The sequence below is a fragment of the Diabrotica undecimpunctata genome, chromosome 3 (genome assembly GCF_040954645.1).
Source record: "Diabrotica undecimpunctata isolate CICGRU chromosome 3, icDiaUnde3, whole genome shotgun sequence".
NCBI classification, from domain to species: Eukaryota; Metazoa; Arthropoda; class Insecta; order Coleoptera; family Chrysomelidae; genus Diabrotica; species Diabrotica undecimpunctata.
The window spans coordinates 135,862,326-135,883,466 of NC_092805.1; the positions used below are offsets into that span (position 1 = coordinate 135,862,326).

The 21,141-nt window shown below is 34.5% G+C and overlaps 1 protein-coding gene and 1 non-coding gene across 2 annotated transcripts in view; one reads left to right on the top strand and one right to left on the bottom strand.

Moving 5' to 3' along the window:
* Nucleotides 1-288: 288 nt before the first annotated feature.
* Nucleotides 289-361, bottom strand: TRNAR-ACG (transfer RNA arginine (anticodon ACG)). Its single transcript has one exon. It is a non-coding gene; the product is annotated as a tRNA-Arg (tRNA).
* Nucleotides 362-636: 275 nt separating this feature from the next.
* Nucleotides 637-21,141, top strand: part of LOC140437453 (pyrimidodiazepine synthase-like) — a 35,466-nt gene continuing 14,961 nt past the window's right edge. The window contains exon 1 of the mRNA XM_072526993.1: nucleotides 637-794. Within this exon, the coding sequence (XP_072383094.1) occupies nucleotides 770-794 (25 nt within the window). The 5' untranslated portion in view covers nucleotides 637-769. The remainder of the gene's footprint in view (nucleotides 795-21,141) is intronic.

The following is a 21,141-nucleotide window of genomic DNA, read 5'->3' on the forward strand; positions in this document are numbered from 1 at the left end:
TTGTACATAAATAATTAAGAATATGTAATCTGATGAGTAGATTGTATGGTAGATCTTTATTTTATTATAATTTATTTAATGTTTGAATTCGTTTGTACATGCTTATTTATACATTGGTGACAAAATGGATATTTTTTTCATACTTACCAGATAAAAAATTTTAATTTTTTGTGTTACAAGCACAGTGACGATATTTTGGCTAAAAAATAAAAGGAGATTGTATTCAAATGTTATGACTAAACTGCTATAAATCTTTTGATAAAAAATAGTTTTTTACCAAAAATACTTCGACCCTGCCAGGATTCGAACCTGGAATCTTCTGATCCGTAGTCAGACGCGTTATCCGTTGCGCCACAGGGCCATATAATAAATTTTATGAAAGTTTTAACGTAGATCAAATTATTATTATTGAATGTAAAACATTGTTATGGTTTTAGAAAATCAAGTAAATTTAAAAAAAATGGTAATAATAAATAATATTTTCCAAAGAAGGAAGTCAGTAAATAAAGATAAAATTTAAATCATTTTGCAGAAAACTATTTAAACTCACTGAAAATTCAACATTTTCTGTATAGATGGCGGCATCATCTTAAAAATAAAAATGGATCAGCTGGCCGCTTTCTGTGACGTTTAACGAGTTTGTTTAGTTTAGTTGCTATTTTGAATTCAAGTAAGTAGGAACAATCCTCAAATTCAGAATAAGAATCAATAATTGTGTAATCAATAGTTTGTCCTACTTTGTGAGTGACATCATCTCTTAATTTGGAAAATGAATAGTTCTCATTTATCAAAAGGTAAGTTATTTATTTTTTTATTAGCAAATACATGGCCACACATTTGTCTGTAGTCAGACAAGTACCCTAAAATAGCAAATGTAAATAAAGTGATGTCATCAACAAATGCGCTATTTATGATTAATGTTGCAATTAACAGTGCAACATAACCGAAGGCCGAACATACATTTTTTTATTCCAAGGAAGTAGTTAATGTACTGTAATAATTATCCTTTGTTTATTGTTGTTAAAAAAACACTGTACATAAATCAATGTATACTGGGTTTTGGAATACACTTACAGATTATACTTAAAGAATATTTTTATATATTATGCCTCATGCCTCATGCATTTCATAGTGTTGTCGCATATGCCGACCGGCGTTACTATATTTACGATACAAGAGCAACATAATGTAATAATGAAGTATTTCTAATTAGCTAAACTAACAAGCATGTACAAACATACCTACAACAAGAATAAAAAAGGTTAACCAGTTTTTCGTCACGTCTAAGTACCTACATGACAAATAATAAGTACATACCCACGATACACTTACACCATTAGTCTGTGTGTATCGTGGTACATACCTAGTAAAGGGTCCGATTCAATGACATTTTTTGCGTTTTAATTCGGTTTCATTCATTTATTCAGAGCCCTCGCTTTCAGTTCATTTGTTATTTGCCTTAATTGTAAACTTTGTGTTTTTTACGTCTTTAAAACCTCCCTTCACATTTTCTGTATTTTAGCAATAATAGAATGACTATTTATTTGTATTCTATTATATTTTATTATTCTTATAAAATTTTGTAAACTACTTTTTCCCCCAAAAGTTCAGCGATTTTCCTATAGTATTGGTTTTTTGAAGCTCAGGAATGATTTGCTGACCAACAAATAATTGTATAAAAATAACAATTCTTTCATCCTCTAAAGGAATTTTTGCCGTATGACATGCTTTCATGACAAACGTCGTGACCTTTTTCGTGAAACACTTTGAGGACTAATAACTTTTATATGCTTTTCTTCACTTTGGAACACCCAAACCGACGATTCATGAGTTTCATGTGTTGAAGGGGTCAGTTTTTTGACTATGGCATGGTACTTCATTACCGAAAACAAAACTCAACTCGATGAGATAGTAGCTTAGTGGCTATGGTGCTCGTTTACCAAGCCGGACGGCCTGAGTTCAATCCTCGGCACGGACACCAGAAATGTTTTAATTTCTAGCATAATTACGCCATAGTATTTAGGAGGGCACATAAGCCTTCGCTTCGTGCTTGGCTACGTATTAATCAACAATAAAACCTGAACTGAACCAAAGCGCACTGAGATTTTGGATTTGTTTAACTGAAGACGGAGATTAATTTTTAGTAGTAATATTTGATCATTGGCGTCATGTATGCCCCAGTGTGAAAAAAATAGAAAAGACACGCTGCCGTACTGACATTTATATTACACTAAATTCCCTTTTTGTTACTAAAAGTATTAATTAGTTTACAAAATTTATATTATTGCCACTTCTTCGAAATATTTATTATTTCTTTTTCGGTCGCTTTACAAGTCCATATATAATTTTGTTTTTGATTTATATAAGCTCTTTTGCAGCGAAAGATTTTTCCGCCTTTTTTAACCTACCTGTATAATGCGATCATTTGCGTTAAGAATGAATTGTTGACTATGGTTAGGGATAGTTCTTTCGATTCCATGTATTGTTTTATTTTATTTATCTAAGCTTATCCGTATTAACTCATTTGAATTTTATTGCTCATATTTTATGAAAACCTTATCATAATAACCTTAAATGCAATATAACAACAAATCTTCATTATCATATAAAACCGCTGGATCTAAAAATATAGAAAAAGTTGAAAAAATATATGAAATATTATGGTAACATTACGGGAAACACATATTGAAAACTGGATTTTAATTTACAAAACAACTACACTGCAAGACGAATAAACGAAGATACTTGAATTACCTACACTACAATTGCTAAAAATATACTCTGGAACTTTTGTACAAAACTTTAAGAGAAATCTTCATCTTTAAATGATTGTTCTAGACACTCTATTTTTGTCCTATTAAGTTTTAAACCTTCTTCGTCAAGACTGTGTCTCTATTATTCCAGTCGTTATTCTATTTGCCCTTCAGTATGTCCAAATACACCAGCTGATCATCATACCATGACCAAGGAGAGATAATTCACTGGCAAGAATTCGTTATAGGCTATTGATTATGTACTTTAGAAAGGAACTGCATTGTAATTTTATTGTTTCATATGGTCAATGGACCCACAAATGTGAAGAAACTGCGCAGTGCTACCATTTAAGGGTGTGCGTTTTTGAGAAAGATTGATAGTCCCTATGCACTAGGGTGCATTTGGGTGAATTCTATGCAGTTTTCGTACATATGTAGAAAAGTTGTTAACAACTAAATTTTCTATCGAAATGTCACCTTTTAAACTTAAAAATAATTTTTTTTTGACAAAAATAATATTCAAAAAACGAAGCAAAAAAAAAACAGGAACACGCGCGATTTTTCTTTTTTGTGCCATAACTTTTCTCCACTGGGGTATTGCTTTACAGAAAATAAACTTTTACCCTTCCTGTTCAAAATGACATTCGGTCGAAGTCTTTAGGATTCACAGTATCGGAGATACGATTTTTCAAGCTACACTCTTCATCTTTAAAACACATTTAATTTTTGTCGATAGGACAATCTGATCAAAAGCTATCGAATTTTTACCGTCGAGTTGATACAAATTTTATTTAAAAAATTGATTTCGCATGCGTCACACATTTAAAATCGCCGGTCGCTTCAAGCGTTGTTTCTGAGAGAACGGTTCATTCTACAGAAAAAGTGCTAATACACATTTTTGTTCACCGTTATATCAGCTACATTTCTTGTTTAAAACATTTTTTTTCTACGGCGTACAGATACAGAAGCCCCTCGGGGTTTTAGGGGAAGCCCGTAGGTAGGAGGGCAAACTTTTTTGGCGTCTTAAAATTGACATTCTCATCAAAATTCAACTTGTTCGTATGATTTTTAGAGGTTCAGTGACCGTCTCTGACGACTGCGACTGGAGTATTCTTTCCTTGTAAATTTATTTATTTATATACAAATTGTTGCAAGTAATCACAATTTGACGAACCATATCTTAGTTACCGTTAGTCCTAGAACCTTAGACCTACTACTATAGACCATTCTCACATCCGAAAAAGGTGTGAGTTTTATTTGGTGGGGGATCGGTGATCTGGATTCCTTGGTATCAGTTGGAATTGTCTCGTATAGGTGTTGAAAAATGTTCACTTCTTTCTCATATGGATCCATGTAGCGTCGCCCTTGATCCATTTTCTGAAATTAAAAAACATGATTTCATACACGAAAAATTATTTTGGGTACATAAATTACATGTACATAAAAAAATAGGTAAAATATCGATCAATCATACACTCTCAGTACATTATCATACACTATAAGTATAAGTATTACACCAATACTCGAAGAAAATAATTGTAAAATGAATTGTTTTTTTTTTTAGTTTTATATAGTGATTTTATAAAAAAATCTTCTGCTACACTAGTATAATACAATAAAAAACTTTTGCTTGCGCTTTTTTGGCCTTAAGCGTTCCTAATTTGTGCTTACTGCTCAAAAATTCAAAAACTAAACATGCAACAACAATTTCACTTTATCAAAATAGACACTACGTCACCCGTTACGAAATCAAGAGCTTAATAACTTTTGTTACCATAATAAATGCATTTTTACAGAACGGGGAATCACAGGATTCAGTTTTAGTTACTTGGGGAATTACTCGCATCGTATTTCAGGCCTTAAACGCTAGATGGAACTACATGGTGTATATTGGCAAAAGTTACATAAACGGACGGGTGAGGCCTGTCACAGTCCATTTAGCGGTATATCTCGAATGTATATATATATATATATATATATATATATATATATATATATATATATATATTATTCTAGTCGTTTAGTGACATTGAATAGAACCAATGAATACAACCTTCCGCTGTACTTAGCATTCGTAGATTATGAAAAGGCTTTCGACAGCATTGAACACTGGGCGGTGGAAGAAGCTTTGGTCAATAGTAGCATAGATTCAAGATATCGACAATTGATACATGATATTTACCAAAACGCAACTATGACCGTAATTCTGGACGACAAATTAATAACGGATAATATAAAAGTTAAACGAGGAGTTCGACAAGGCGATATAATTTCACCTAAACTGTTTACCTTGACCCTCGAAGATATAATAAAATCAACAGATTGGGAAAACAGAGGAATATGTATTAACGGAAAGTACCTAAATCACCTTAGATATGCGGATGATCTCCTCGGAACGACAAGAACTAGAATTAATGCTGAATGAACTTCATGAAAAATCACTACAAAAAGGCCTAAAAATTAACTTCAACAAAACAAAAGTAATGACAAACACGGAAGACCAAGAGGCAATAAAAATAGAAACAGAAAAAATAGAACAGGTAAATGAGTATATCTATCTAGGACAAGCAATCAGAGCTAACAGAGAAAATCAAACAGCCGAAATATCGAGACGAGTAAGAATGGGATGGGCAGCGTTCGGCAAACTTTCTTACGTTCTAAAAAATCAAACAATCCCTCTATACTTACGAAGCAAGGTATATAACTCCTGTATAATACCGGTGCTCACCTACGGAGCACAGACATGGACATTTACACAGGCCAATTTGGATAGGATAAGGAAGGCACAAAGAGCGATGGAGAGACAAATGTTGGGTATATCACTTAAAGATAGAAAACGTAACCAGTGGATCAGAACCAGAACAAAGACAGTAGACGCGATAGAACAAGCAGCAAAACTGAAATGGAAATGGGCTGGACACAATGAACGTCTCCAAGGCGGACGATGGAACAATGTAATCGGAAAGTGGCGTCCATACAATGCAAAGATATCAGGAGGCAGACCACAGATGAGGTGGAAAGATGACATCAGGAAACAAGGAGGTCCCACATGGCAGAGAACAGCTCAAGATAGGGAAAGATGGAGAGAACTGGGGGAGACCTACATCCAACAATGGAAGGATAGAGAATAGGTTCAAAAAAAAAAATATATATATATATATATATATATATATATATATATATATATATATATATATATATATATATTTCAATAAAAAATGTGTATATACAGATTCTTAATCTTGAAAGGTACCTAAAATATCGCACAAGTTTAACAAATAGTTGTAAAGTTAATGCAAAAAAAGAATTTTGCCTGAACTGACAGGCCTCACCCGGACAACGGAGGGTTAAGATAAAACTGGGTCTGTCCTTTAAAGATTGCCTTTTGTATAATATCTTAAACAGAACAGTATTTTGATACAATGTTTTTTCCAAGCAGCTCTGTACAATTTTATATTATATCTTCTTTAGACCTATTTCCGCCTAAATGATATTCTTAAATAAAGACAGTTTTTTCGACGAATCAAGATGTTCTTTTATCGATGTACAAATTCTAGTACAAATTTTAATCTGTTATCGATGCTCTGGCAACATTTTTGGGCAGCAGCAATTTTGAAGCTAAGGCGAGCGTCACAGACGTAGCGCCACAGCATAGCGCCTCGAAAGAGCGCAATTTAGGGTAATGATTCGAACCTTCGATAAAATATGGAATTTTAAGAAGCAGAAGGCGAAAATCTACAAGGATGTAAATATAAAAAATCTGGAGAATTAAAACTGTAACAGTATTGATCGTGCTGTATTTAACAAAAATAGGCTACATTTGATAACAAAACAAAAATATTCAAATGTTCAACAGCACTTCAAAACATTATAACTAGTAGAAGCTGTATAAAATTTTAGAGTGTTTCACCACTTTTTTTATAATAGTTTCCAAATTATTCGATCAACGGAATATTTATGTAACGGTTCCTAACGGTACACCTTTTGTGTACACCTTTGTATGTTAATAAATTAACAACAATCTATTTCTTCCGTAAAAATCATTGTTGTGGTAATAAACCTGGTTTTAGGTAATTGTAAAAATGTGGGATGTGGATTCTAGTCTTTTATTATTATTTTAACAATTATTACCTATGAAAAAGGAGATACTAACATTCCTTTATTGTTTAATGTATCTACCTACTCGAGTTTAGTCCTCCACCTACGTTCGTACCATTTCTACGGCTTTCTTTTCCTTTGTATTGCTAGATAACCTAACACGATGCTGATCTCGAGTCACAATAAACAAACAAAAGTTTCTATAAGGTAACGATACATATCCGGCGTATATTTGTTGAGTTTTATTATGAATTAATAATATGTGTTACTCTCATTATTACTAATTCACGTTTTTTTGGTATGGTATGTCTTTTTGGTCCTAATAGTACGAGATACCACTGCAAGATCACTACCTTCATAACGTAGGTAATCAAACTCACATTTTTACATACATTTAAGAACAGGAGACTACATTGATAACAGGTTGCCAGTCAAAAAGTATCCGCAAATAGTTTCAATTCAATTAATGGTAATTAATTTTTTAACAAAAATTTCGTTCATTTATTTTTTAAATAAAATACGCTGTTTATGACGGATATGCAAGTTTTTTATACCAAATGAAAGCTAATTTTTTTAAAATAATGATAATAAGTTTGCCTGAGAAAAAATGGTCGCAAATTAGGATTACTAGTACGCGAGGTATCAAAGATAAAATAAAAGAGAGCTATCGCACAACGCCACTTGTTTGACATGGCTAGTGTCAGTTGTCTGAATTTTTGAAGCATCCGTCGATAGAAATTGTTAATAATATACTATTATCAATTTTCAAACCAGTATTATTCTTCAAGTGCCATCTCTGCGGCGGAGGTAGGCAATAATCATAGCTATTCGGACTTTTGAGACGGCTGCTCTGAAAAGTTCATTTGATGTAAATCCGTACCACTCTCTCAGGTTGCGCAGCCATGACATTCTACGCCCCCCTATGCTTCTCTTTCCTTGGATCTTTCCCTGCATAATCAGTTGGAGCAAGGTGTATTTCTCTCCACGTGTAATATGTCCGAAATATTCCAATTTTCTTGTTTTAATTATATTTAAAATGTCTATTTCTGTATTCATCTTTCTCAGAACCTCTTTGTTTGTGACGTGTTCTGTCCACGATATTTTCAGAATTCTTCTATACACCCACAGCTCGAAAGATTCCAGTTTTTTCATTGATGTCGCATTCAAGGTCCAAGATTCCATTCCATAAAATAAAGTCGAAAAAAACATAGCACCTCGCCAACCTAACTCTTAGTTCCAATTTTAAATGCCTTGTACATAGCACTCTTCTCATTTTGTTGAAATTTGCTCTAGCCTTTTCTATTCTGTTTCTATTCATTTGTGGAGTTAATTATTGTTCCTAGATATGCATATTTGTCCACTTGCTCGACGTTGGTTCCGTTTATTAGAAGATTCTCGTTATTTGAGTTTTCGATATTCTCATAAATTTCGTCTTTTTGACATTCATTGTTAGACCATACTCTTTTCCATACTCCGCTATTCTGGTCACCAGTCTCTGAAGATCTTCAATATTTTCGGCTAAGATCACAGTGTCGTCCGCATATCTAATGTTGTTAATGGGAACTCCATTTACCTTCATTCCAGCTGTTTCACCCTCAAAAGCGTTTTTCAGGATCTCTTCGGAGTAGGCATTAAAAAGAATTGGCGACAATACGCATCCCTGTCTCACTCCACATCTTATTTCAATTTCTTCTGACAGCTGTTCGTTAACACGTACTTTTGCTCGCTGTTTATAGTATAAATTTGATATGATCCTGAGGTCGTTGTAGTTAATCTTCTTTGATTTCAGGACATTCATTAATTGTTTATGTCGTACTTTATCGAATGCTTTATTATAGTCAATAAAATATACGTATATATCTTGATTGACGTCCAGGCATCTTTGTATCAGTATATTAAGCGAAAAAAGAGCTTCACGCGTTCCTAGGCCTTTGCGAAAACCAAATTGTGTATCATTAACGTCTATGTCCAGTTTATGATATATTCGGTTATGAATGACTTTTAGTAGTAACTGTAGCACATGAGACATCAAGCTAATGGTGCGGTAATCGCTGCATTATCTTGCGTTTTTCTTTTTGGGGAGACAAATAAAAATCGACGTTAACCACTCTTTGGGTAATACGCCTGAACTATAAATTTGGTTCAAGAGTGTCACTAAAACAACAATGTGCTTCTCATCTAGAATTTTTAGGATTTCTATAGGAAGCATGTCAGGTCCAGGGCTTTTCCCACTCTTCATTGTTTTTAATTCGTGTAATATTTCTTCTTTTGTAATATATGGACCTATTTCTTCTGACGTAAGTTCTATGTGCTCCAGATCTCCTCTTTTATCATCGAACAATTCGTCGTTATAGTCTGCCCATCTTTGTACTTTCTCGTCCGTATGTGTTATAGTAGTCCCGTGTCTATCCAGAATTGCACGAGTTGGATTTTGTTTTCTTAGTCCTGCCAGTTCTTTAACTTTCTTGTGTAGGTTAAACAGATCATATTTATTTTGAAGGTCTTCGATCTCTTTGGATTTCTCTTCAAAGTATTTTTCTTTAGCCTGCTTTATCATCTTCCTGATCTCGTGGTTTATCTCTCTGTATTTATTGTTGTCTTTGTTTTTAAATTGTCTCGGTTGTTCTATCATATTGTTGCGCGCTAACTCTATTTTACTTTATCTTTGATACCTTGCGTTTTTAACAGCTGGTCACCCTAATTTGAGACCATATTAAAAAAATTAGCTTTAATTTGATATAAAAAAAACATGCATATTTAAAAAATATATGAGTACCTTTGTATTCTGATGAGCATTGAAGATAAAAATTCATAACAGATGATGAGATTATATTAGCTCTAAAAGAGAAGAAAAGTAACAAGGCACCGGGTGAGGGTGACATTGTAAAATATGAAGGGAAAATTCTGTCGCAAGATAAGGAGCGAGACGCTGTTAAGGCAATTTTGCATCTAAAATGAAATTTGAGCCGAACATGTTGATAAAATTACAGATGAGTAGTCGACAAGAAATATAGTTGGGTGGCGTCAGAGACACTACGCGTACAGAAGCAGGAGCAGACCACCCACCAGACAGACTGATGACATAAAGAGAATTGTTGAAAACTGGATAAAAAGCCCAAGATGGAGAGGAGCAGCAAGAACTTAGGAATGTCTATGATCATCAGGGAACAATTTAGGCTTTTTAGAGAGATATTACATTTCGTCTACACAGTGGCGCACCCAGGGGGGGTTGGGGGTTAAACCCGACTAGACCATCATCATCATCATCAACCTGTATGCGTCCACTGCTGGACATAGGTCTCCCTCAGCTCTCAGTCTCCCCTAGGCCATATAAAGTAAAATATATATAAAGAATAGTAGCAAAATGTAACTTGTCTTTCACACACAATACAAAAAATCCAAAACGGTAAAATAATAATTAAACTGCCTGTAACGACCTACATGTGAAAAGTTATTTTCATCGCTAAAAGTACTAAAGACTTATTTAAGAAATTGTAGTAGCGAAGAAAGACTAAATGGTTTAGCTTTGATGTTTATCCATCAGGACACTCAAATAGATGAAGAATAGGTAATAAACTATGGCTCTAAAGCAACGCCGTTTAGACATTTGATTATAAATTTAATTTGTTTACAATTTATTGTTTAAAATACAGATTAGGATTTAAATTATTATTTTTTATTATATTTAGATATAGATACCTAATATTAGGCTCATGATAAGAGTAGACAGAACGAGTCTGTTGCGAGTAGCATGCGCCTACAGGACTGTACCTGCGGCGGCCTTGTAGACTATCACGGGTTGTGTTCCTCTGCAAGTGTTAGCAGTAGAAAGGAGACATCTCTATGAGAGAAGGGAGCATTTGACAACAGCCATAAAAAAAGAAGAAAGGGAAAGATCAACGGAAAGATGACAAAAAGAGTGGAAAAACACGGAAGATGCTCAGTGGACCAAGATGCTGATCTCGAGCCTTAGGAACTGGGTAGATTGTCTGTTTTAGGGCGTATCTTCATAGGTTCAGAAAGACAGATACAGATAAATGGCTATACAGAGTGTAATAAATGTACAGCGGAGAGAAAGGGAATGTCTAGAGAAATAGGTATGAACCCTGTGACTGTGAGAGAGATGATCGTGAAGATGACGGTAAGTAAGGAGGGATGGAATAGTGTTCACAATTACATGCGAACAATAATTAAAAAGAAAGAAGAAGAAGAGAAACTCAAACCTAACCAACAAAAGGGAGTGTTCCAAAAATGTCGTCAGCCTTACTGCGGCCATCTCACTTTCGGAGTACGGTACGTACGATAGTCAACAGCACACAAGTAGGAGAGGGTGGTTTTAGTTGGTAGGCAGGATAACAGATACCTAAATCCTTGGCACTGCTATCTTTAGTACTTTAAATTAAATTAGAACCCAAATATTAAGGACTCAAAATGGAGGTAGCATAAAAAAAAATTGTGCCCAACCAACCCCCTACCAGGAAAATTCTAGGTGTGCCACTGCATCTACATAAAGTAAAAGATTTATTTTACTGCACAATAATTAAACACGAAAACCGTTAATATTACTACTTTATAAAACCTAAAAAGACCAATACAACCCAGCAAAAGTGATCTAAAAGTATCAAAATATACATAAGACACGTTTATAAACAATTTTACACATACAATGCGAGTGCTTTAGACATTACAAACTTTTTACAAGTTACACAAAAAAATCTCGTTTTACTTTGATTTGTATAAAGATAACATTTCTTTGTAATATTTGGGTTATTAGGATCTCCTCTTGGCAAATCAGTTGACGTACCTACTACCTCTTCTCTTCTTTGACGTACTTGGAGCGGTAGATTTTTCATCAAAGACCTTCGTTTTAATTGATTTTAATTTGGTTATCGTGATGCATTGAAGACGCCAGGATAACATATTTTGTCTTTTTAAGAATATACCACATAATTGTTGCATCTTCTGCGAACCCAAACATACTGCTAAATACTGGTCGCGACTTTGTGTCGACAAATTATATAGGCAAACCCATTTGTTTTTCCTGACGGTACCAACAAAAGTTAACTGATGGTCTTGCAGAAGTGATGCTATCAGTCTAAAGTACAATTATTATTAAAAGGTAAACCAATTATTACATGTTACATTGCGAAATGTACCAGATATTGGTATAATTAGTCTTTTCACGATAGCTTGTGCACTATTTTGAACTCTGCGTGCCTTCCGGCTGTTGTCCAACATAAATTTCCAAGTTCTTTGTATAATGCATTTTAGCTTCCACCAAACTAAAAATTTTTATCCCATATTTTGGGTTTCGATGGGATGTATTGTTTGAGGACATTGCCCTCGAAAGCCTGGTAACATCTCATCAATTGTTCCAAAAGTCACCTGGGCTGTAGGTATCGACACATTGTTTTACAAAAATATCAAATATATCCCTTACTGTAGCCAACCTAATTTGGTTGTTTCCTTTGATCTCACATTAATCGATCATCAAAGCGAAGGCATCATAATAAAAAGATAGCTTTTTCCACATTGTTTCATTGTTAGCCAAAATCTTTTAACGCCACAACTAGATTGGTCCTATAAATCGTTCACGCTTAGACGACTGCTTTTTAGAACCCCACCCATATTATAATAAATCTAACAGACCTCTTATTTCGACTGCATCTGTAGATCTAGCATCTCATTCTCTTGTGTAGTTATTTGCTATTAGTTGAATGTATTTATTCGGATTTTCTATAATTATATTTTGTAATTCCTCTAGAAAAAGAGCTCCCAGGTTTCCAAAATATAAGCTGATTGTTTTGCGAAATTAGCTGCGCTAGGCAATTTCACAGTAATTTTCTAATTTAGCGGGAACGAACCCGTTTACTTAAACTTTTAATTCATTTTTCTGGTATTTCTATTTCTACGTCATCGTCACTGGAATTATCTTCTTATTCCGTAATAGAGTCCTCTTCACGTACCTCAATTTTATCTTGTTCCTCTGACTAGCGTCTTCAAACTGTACATCAAAATCTATTTCATTAAACAATTGCTGTAAACGTTCGCATTTCGTTTCGTAATTCATTCACTATTACAACTGAGAACAACTCACGTAAACAAATAGGCTGACAAACCCCACCCACCCATTTCACGAAGGCCAGTCATCTGATTTAGTTATTATTATTTAGGACTGTAGGTACTAATCTTTTAAGAAGGTGCTATAAGCAGTTGCCCTGTAATTGAATTATATGAAAATTACCAAGAGTAGGGTCTGTCAAACTAGGCTCGACCATTGCAGGGTTGGATAAAATAGAATTATATAGAACAAATAGAACTGTGACCGTTGAGGAGATGCAATGTCTTCTTGGATAAAATCTTGTTTGCGGAAATATAGGTCTTGTGGGACATTTTTTATACATGCGCTTCGTCGGAGATTCGGGCAAAGTAAAAAATATTATATTTTCCAACGTTTATTTAACTTTTTGTAGATATTGATCTGCCTTCTTCTTCTAAATGTGCCTATCTTCTAGAAATATTGGCGACCGCATTGACCCATCTTATTCCATTCACAGCAGCTCGAAATAGATCAGTTGACGTTAGACCAGTCCATTTCCTAAGATTGGCCAGCCAGAATATACGTGTACGTCCAGGGCCTCTTTTACCCTCAATCTTGCTTTGTAGGATCAACTGTAGAAGTCAGTATTTATCATTACGCATGATGTGGCCGAAGTAAGCCAATTTTCTGTTTTTTATGGTGTTAATAATTTCTTTGTCTTTTCTTAGCCTCTGAAGAATAATTATGTTACTTGTGTGGTGTATATATGAGACCCTCAACATACGTCGGTAGCACCACATTTCAGATGCCTCTAATCGGTTTATGGCATCTTCTGTAAGGCTCCAGCTTTCTACTCCATAGAGGAGGACACTAAAGACGTAACATCTAAGAATTCTTATGCGTATATTGGTACTTAAAGATAAGTTGCAGAGAATCTTCCTAAGGCTGTTAAAAGAGCTTCTGGCTTTTTCAATACGAGTTTTTATTTCGTAGCTGTGATCCCAAGTATCCTTAATATTGCAACCCAAAGAGCATATACAGTGTGTAAAAGCCAAATGGAATAAATTCATTATTTAGGTTATTGTACATATTTATAAAAAATCCCGAAACACGTCAAATTTAAATTATAACTTGACATTCTTTAACGTGAAAATGCAACCCCTAGGTTTATTAAGATTAATTAAGATAAAATAAATTAAAATCATGTGGTTACCGAAATTCGCTACAATACAATCAAAAACTAAAATGTAATGCAAAACGTAATAAAATGTAGAACACGAAAAAGAACTATGAATGTTAATGAAGTAGATGTTCAAAATGTTCACCGCGAACGTCTTGGCAACATCCTAATCTCAAATAAAACTGTCTTCTAACATTATTTAACATAACAGGCGTGATCGACCTAATCGCAAGCGTTATTCGTTATGTTAAGTCATTTAAATCAGAAGGTTTAGTTTTGTACACATTGCTCTTCACATATCCCCATAAAAAGAAATCTAATAATGTAAGATTCGGTGATCGTGCTATCCATTCAATCGATCCTCGCCTCCCTATCCACCGATTGGGAAATATTGTATCGAGCTACTGTCGGACATTAAGTTGGTAATGTGGTGGTGCTCCATCCTGCTGAAACCATATCGTATTTGCTGGAACTTGAGGGTTTCCTGGATCAGGATATAAATTTTCCAACGTTGGAATGACATCATTTTGAAGTAGTGCCAAATAATTGTTGCCATTCAAGTTGCCCTCAATGAAAAAGGGACCAATGATATTGTTTCCTACAATCCCTGCCCAAACGTTAACCTTTTGAGGGTATTGAGTGTGTTCTTCTCTTATCCAGTGAGGATTTTCCGTGGCCCAGTAGCGGCAATTTTGCCGATTAGCATGACCGTTAAGTGAAAAAGTACACTCATCAGAAAACATCTACGTCTTCTAATTGGATAATATTGTTATCCAACATCATTTGCTCACAAAAAAAAAGTTCTCCTATCAAAATCGTCTTCCATGAGCTCCTGAGTAGGTATCATCTTATAGGGATGCAATTTATTTACTTCTAATATGTTTACTATCGATGTATGGCTAGCATTGAATGTAGTGGATTCCTGTTTACTCGATGTATGTGGATTTTCCTGAAACTCAAGCAACACATCTAATTTGAGTTCATCACTCAGTGCATTGGCAGCTGCTTTTTTTATCTGCCTTACATGACCAAACTCGCGAAACTGCTTCTCTATTTTACTTATTGTTCCTTGGGATATAGGCGATAAATTAGGAAATTTCTCATGAAATGGGCGAGTTACTTCCTGTTGTGTTCGGGTGTTATCTCCGTAACCAATCATTTGTAAAATTGTTATTTTATGCATTTCCGTTAATCTAACCATTTTTCAGAATTGAATTAAACGAACTTTTTATTTAAATTAAAATACTGACAACTTAAATAAAACAATTTACTAATGCGTGTTAAAATAACGTTGCCACGGAAATTCTTTAAAGTTTTTATTGGTTACCATCTAAAAACCACATTGCTATGGTTTTTGTTCACTTTCTCATTATCAAGACCTAAACGGGAGATAAGTTTTGAGTATATTTTAGCGAATTTCGGTAACCACATGATTTTAATTTATTTTATCTTAATTAATCTTAATAAACTTGAAAGCGACAACATTTTTGAATGAAGAATGAAAAGACCTTTCAAACGATATATCACAAGCCTATACTTCCTATTTTAAAAATTGGGGGTTGTACCTGTCATTCTAAGGGGGTTGAAGGTAGGGGTTGCATTTTCACGTTAAAGAATGTCAAGTTATAATTTAAATTTGACGTGTTTCGGGATTTTTTATAAATATGTACAGTAACCTAAATAATGAATTTATTCCATTTGGCTTTTACACACTGTATTTCTTTGATGATCTGCCTATCATTATTATTATTAGGCGAAACAAAATGATACAGATAATATACATAACTGCTCCTGAATTTTATTTATTGTTATTAAATAAGTTGCTGCGTAAAATGTTAAATTAGTAAACTAATTATTAAAGTTTTATGTAGAAGAAGAATTAAATCGATTTAAGGTTTGCCGTTGTTCTTATCCGTTGAGATTAAACTAATACCATGATGACAATGATTGTGACTATGTAGGTACAAAATATTGAAGCCCTTGTTTATTCGTTTGCACTGTATTTATCGTAAACGTGTTGATACAGTATTGAATCGTACAAATTAAGTAAACAAAATATTATTTAATAACTTCCTAAAATCCGACCGATTATCTCATATCTCGGTAAAATTCAGCTTACCCATAGCGATGATTTTATAACATTCACAACCATAATCAATCCATATTACGTTAAAAAAAGTCCTTCCTCGGTGTGTGTTGAGTGTGTATCACGTTTATTTTCGTGTGATTACCTCATAGTTGTAGTTTTATGTTGTATAGGAACGAGAGAGAAATGATACGCTCATAAATAATTAATTTTTTTTGTGCCGCTAACCTTATTCCATTGCTATTTTTAAAATGAACTCGAAATACCTCTTCGAGTAGGTATCAAATTGACGTTGAAAAAGAATGTGAAATGTTTTTATTATTATTTCCTAATGCTAAAATTTTTATGTTATTTTTACAACGAGTAGATAACTTAAATTGTGTTCATAAAAATAATTTGTTTCACTCAGTTTCTATCTATGATATATTATGATGAAGCTTTGATAGTGACTTTGCCTTATGTGACTTATTTCAATAGAATGCCCTTATGATAGAGGCTCAAATAATTAGAATATTTTACATCTTTCAACAAGTTATTTTTTTGGATTGGGATCTGGGCTAATATTTGGGATTATTTTCAGTGAGGAGTTTAAGTTTATCTTCATGCCTTTTTCTTCTTCTTATTATGTTACCTATCCGTTACGGATATTGGACACTAACATACGTATTTTAACTTTATTGATTGCTGTCCAAAAAAGTCCGGTAGCAGTCAAGGTAAACTATTTTCGTAGGTTATGCAACTACGATATTCTTCTTACTGTACATCTCTTTCCACGCACCTTACTTTGAAGTACGGCCAATTCGCACTACATGGCCCACTTATTCTAGTTTGCGACGTTTTACGGTTATGACTAGGTTGCGGTCTTTACCCATTCTGTCCAGAATTTCTTCGTTGATAACTTTGTTTATCCAGGAAATCCTCAACATTCGTAAATGGCAGTACATTTCAAATGTTTCCAGTCTCTTCGAGCGAAAAATCTCTAGAATGGAGGATTGTTTTGAAAAAGGCTATGGCTCATAACTAGCTGTGATGCCACTGATGATGATGATGAGCCATATATTCGAGAAATTTATTGGGTCACGTTCTTTACCCATTCTGTCCAGAACTTCTTCGTTGGTAACTTCGTCTATCCAGGAAATCCTCAACATGCGTTAAGAGCACTACATTTCAAATGATTCCAGTGTCTTCGAGCGAAAAATCTCAAGATTGGAGGATTGTTCTGAAAAAGGCTATGGCTCATAACTAGCTGTGATGCCACTGATGATGATGATGAGCCATATATTCGAGAAATTTATTGGGTCACGTTCTTTACCCATTCTGTCCAGAACTTCTTCGTTGGTAACTTCGTCTATCCAGGAAATCCTCAACATGCGTTAAGAGCACTACATTTCAAATGATTCCAGTGTCTTCGAGCGAAAAATCTCAAGATTGGAGGATTGTTCTGAAAAAGGCTATGGCTCATAACTAGCTGTGATGCCACTGATGATGATGATGAGCCATATATTCGAGAAATTTATTGGGTCACGTTCTTTACCCATTCTGTCCAGAACTTCTTCGTTGGTAACTTCGTCTATCCAGGAAATCCTCAACATGCGTTAAGAGAACTACATTTCAAATGTTACCAGTCTCTTCGAGCGAAAAATCTCAAGAATGGAGGATTGTTCTGAAAAAGGCTATGGCTCATAACTAGCTGTGATGCCACTGATGATGATGATGAGCCATATATTCGAGAAATTTATTGGGTCACGTTCTTTACCCATTCTGTCCAGAACTTCTTCGTTGGTAACTTCGTCTATCCAGGAAATCCTCAACATGCGTTAAGAGCACTACATTTCAAATGTTTCCAGTCTCTTCGAGCGAAAAATCTCAAGAATGGAGGATTGTTCTGAAAAAGGCTATGGCTCATAACTAGCTGTGATGCCACTGATGATGATGATGAGCCATATATTCGAGAAATTTATTGGGTCACGTTCTTTACCCATTCTGTCCAGAACTTCTTCGTTGGTAACTTCGTCTATCCAGGAAATCATCAACATGCGTTAAGAGCACTACATTTCAAATGTTTCCAGTCTCTTCGAGCGAAAAATCTCAAGAATGGAGGATTGTTCTGAAAAAGGCTATGGCTCATAACTAGCTGTGATACCACTGATGATGATGATGAGCCATATATTCGAGAAATTTATTGGGTCACGTTCTTTACCCATTCTGTATAGAACTTCTTCGTTGGTAACTTCGTCTATCCAGGAAATCATCAACATGCGTTAAGAGCACTACATTTCAAATGATTCCAGTGTCTTCGAGCGAAAAATCTCAAGAATGGAGGATTGTTCTGAAAGAGACTTTGGCTCATAACTAGCTGTGATGATACTGATGATGATGCTGAGCCATATCTTCAATCTTCGAGCAATTTATGGGTGAAGTAAAGGTTTTAAAAGTATATTGTGATGTGTTTCCATTATTTTCGTGGTTTTGGGTATATCTACATGTAACCACTTCTTTCTATTTCTGAAAGGAACTCTTAGATTTCGATAGAATATTACGTCTGACACGTACCAAGGTGCGTTTGTATTTCTGATTGATTTCTTTGAATGATTACAATGTTGGATAGCCATATTGATTTTTGATCAAATAAAAGGCATATATCGAGCACAGTTTAATTTAATCTTGCCCAAGTACTTTCGATCCCTAGATCATCTTCAGGGGCATTTCGTCAATTGCGGCCTATCCGACAAGAACAAAATGTCATAAACATATAATTGTACATCACACTACACTACAAAAGGACAAACAAACACTTTAAACTTATTGAAGAAAAGCTACATTGCGTGCAGAAGCCGGAGACAGAATGATAGGCCGCAATTGACAAAATGCCCCTGAAGATGATCTAGGGATCGAAAGTACTTGGGCAAGATTAAATTAAACTGTGCTCGATATATGCCTTTTATTTGATCAAAGTTCATTTATTCGAGCATTTAACCTTATATTTACATATTGATTTTGTGTTGTACATTGGTGTTATATATTAGTAGTTTATTTTTCAAGCTTAGTATTCATTTTCGTTCTCTCAACCGGTAGAGGCCTTGTACTTTTATGTATATATTTCAAGTAATAAAGCTTGGAGTTGTTTTTGGAATTATTTTGTTGTACAATAGTAGAGACTGATTTTCTCTTATATTAAAATTAATATGGGTCGATTAGTCTCATTTATTTTTATTTTTAATTTTTTTATCCAAATTTGAATTTCTTCCAAGTAATTTTTCAGACTGTTGACAGGTTTCACTAGATGTTTCATTTTCCTTTTCATTTTACCTGCATTCAGTCAACCATTTCATATTGAAACTCTCTTTACTTTTATGTTTTTTTTAAATAACATTCGTTATTGGTCCTTGGTCTTTCTTTTCACTTTACCTGCATTCATTCAACTATTTCATATTAAAACTCTCCTTACTTTTAAGTTTTTTTAAATAGCATTCCTTATTGGTCCCTGGTCTTTACAAATGAATGTATTGGTACTGTTTTCATTTAAAACACTTAACAAATAAAACGTAAGGGATCAAATACATCAGTGTGAATGTTTCCAAGGTTTAATCGAATCTATACAGCTTATTATTTGGATACTTGACTAAAATACCCAGAACCCAGAACCACCCAGAATTCATAGAAACAGAAACAGAAACAGAAGAGCAGCAACAATGAAGCTAAAATAAAGGACATATCGAAGTAACTTTAAACGAAATAGGAACAATTTATGACGACCTCGTTTTTTTACGGGATTCTGGATTGGAGAGTATATAAAGAATATATTAATCATGAATATTGATAATCAATCAATATTGATAATTTGAGGTACGCGAATGACACGGTGTTAATTGCAAATAGTTACGAATCTGATTAATAGGATTACCACAACGTGAGATGAATATGGACTGAAGCTAAACACCACAAAGACAAAGGTAATAGTTAAAAGTAAAGCGCCAATACAACCAGAAGTGGTAACTGCTCATGGAGAACAACTGGAGAGATCCAACAGTATCACTTATCTTGGTTGTGATCTAAATGAGAACTGGTACATGAGCAAAGAGATTAGAATACGTACGGAGAAGGCCAGCGCTGCATTTTTGGAGATGAATAAAATCTTATGTGGGAACAATATTACTTTGACACTGAAGATTACATTAATAAGGTATTACGTGTTCTCTATTTTTTTATATGGTGTCGAAGGTTGGACTTTGATAGACTTAGTGGGTTAATTCAAGTGTGTTAAAGTACTGATTAGGAAATTCGATGTGTATCAAGCTTAGAAGGTTAGATGGCAGGCACGGAACTTTTTTGGGAAATTCTGGTAGTAGTACTTGCCTTCGGTGATAGCATGGTGTTTAAAGGATCTCCTTTGGTCTGGTATTCGAGATTTCTACAGTTCTCAAAACGTACCTTTTACTGAGGTTTCCGATTCCATTTTGGATTGTAGGGATATTGACTACTTAGTGGATTAACGCTGACGAATAATCACGATCTTCGCCCATAATTCTCCTATAGGATTTTCTTTACCATTGCGATGAGTTTATTGAGGAGGAGAGTCTAGCTATGTACTTCTTCTTCTTTTTATACATAGGTATTGCGTTTATTTTTTTCATTACGCCGAGCTTTCGACATCCTCTCTGATGTCTTCTTCCGGGCTTCCGAGGTCTCAGTCTCCCGAGCCCCCAGATACGACTACACAAATCACTTATCAAAGCATTACTGGTGCTGGGAATAGAGGACGGGTCATTTATACTGTCGATGGTGACGTGGCTTGAGTGGAGGTTATCGTGGGGGCCAGCGTGAGGATTGGCGCGGAGATTGGTGCGGACATGGTCCGAACATGATAAATCCCAGAACATGCTGTTCTGGGATTTATCACCACTTCTTCCTTTTTGTTTGACCTCAGATTTTTTATAAATCTTCAGGATTCTTTAGAGGTGAATTTAGAATTCTCCACTCCACT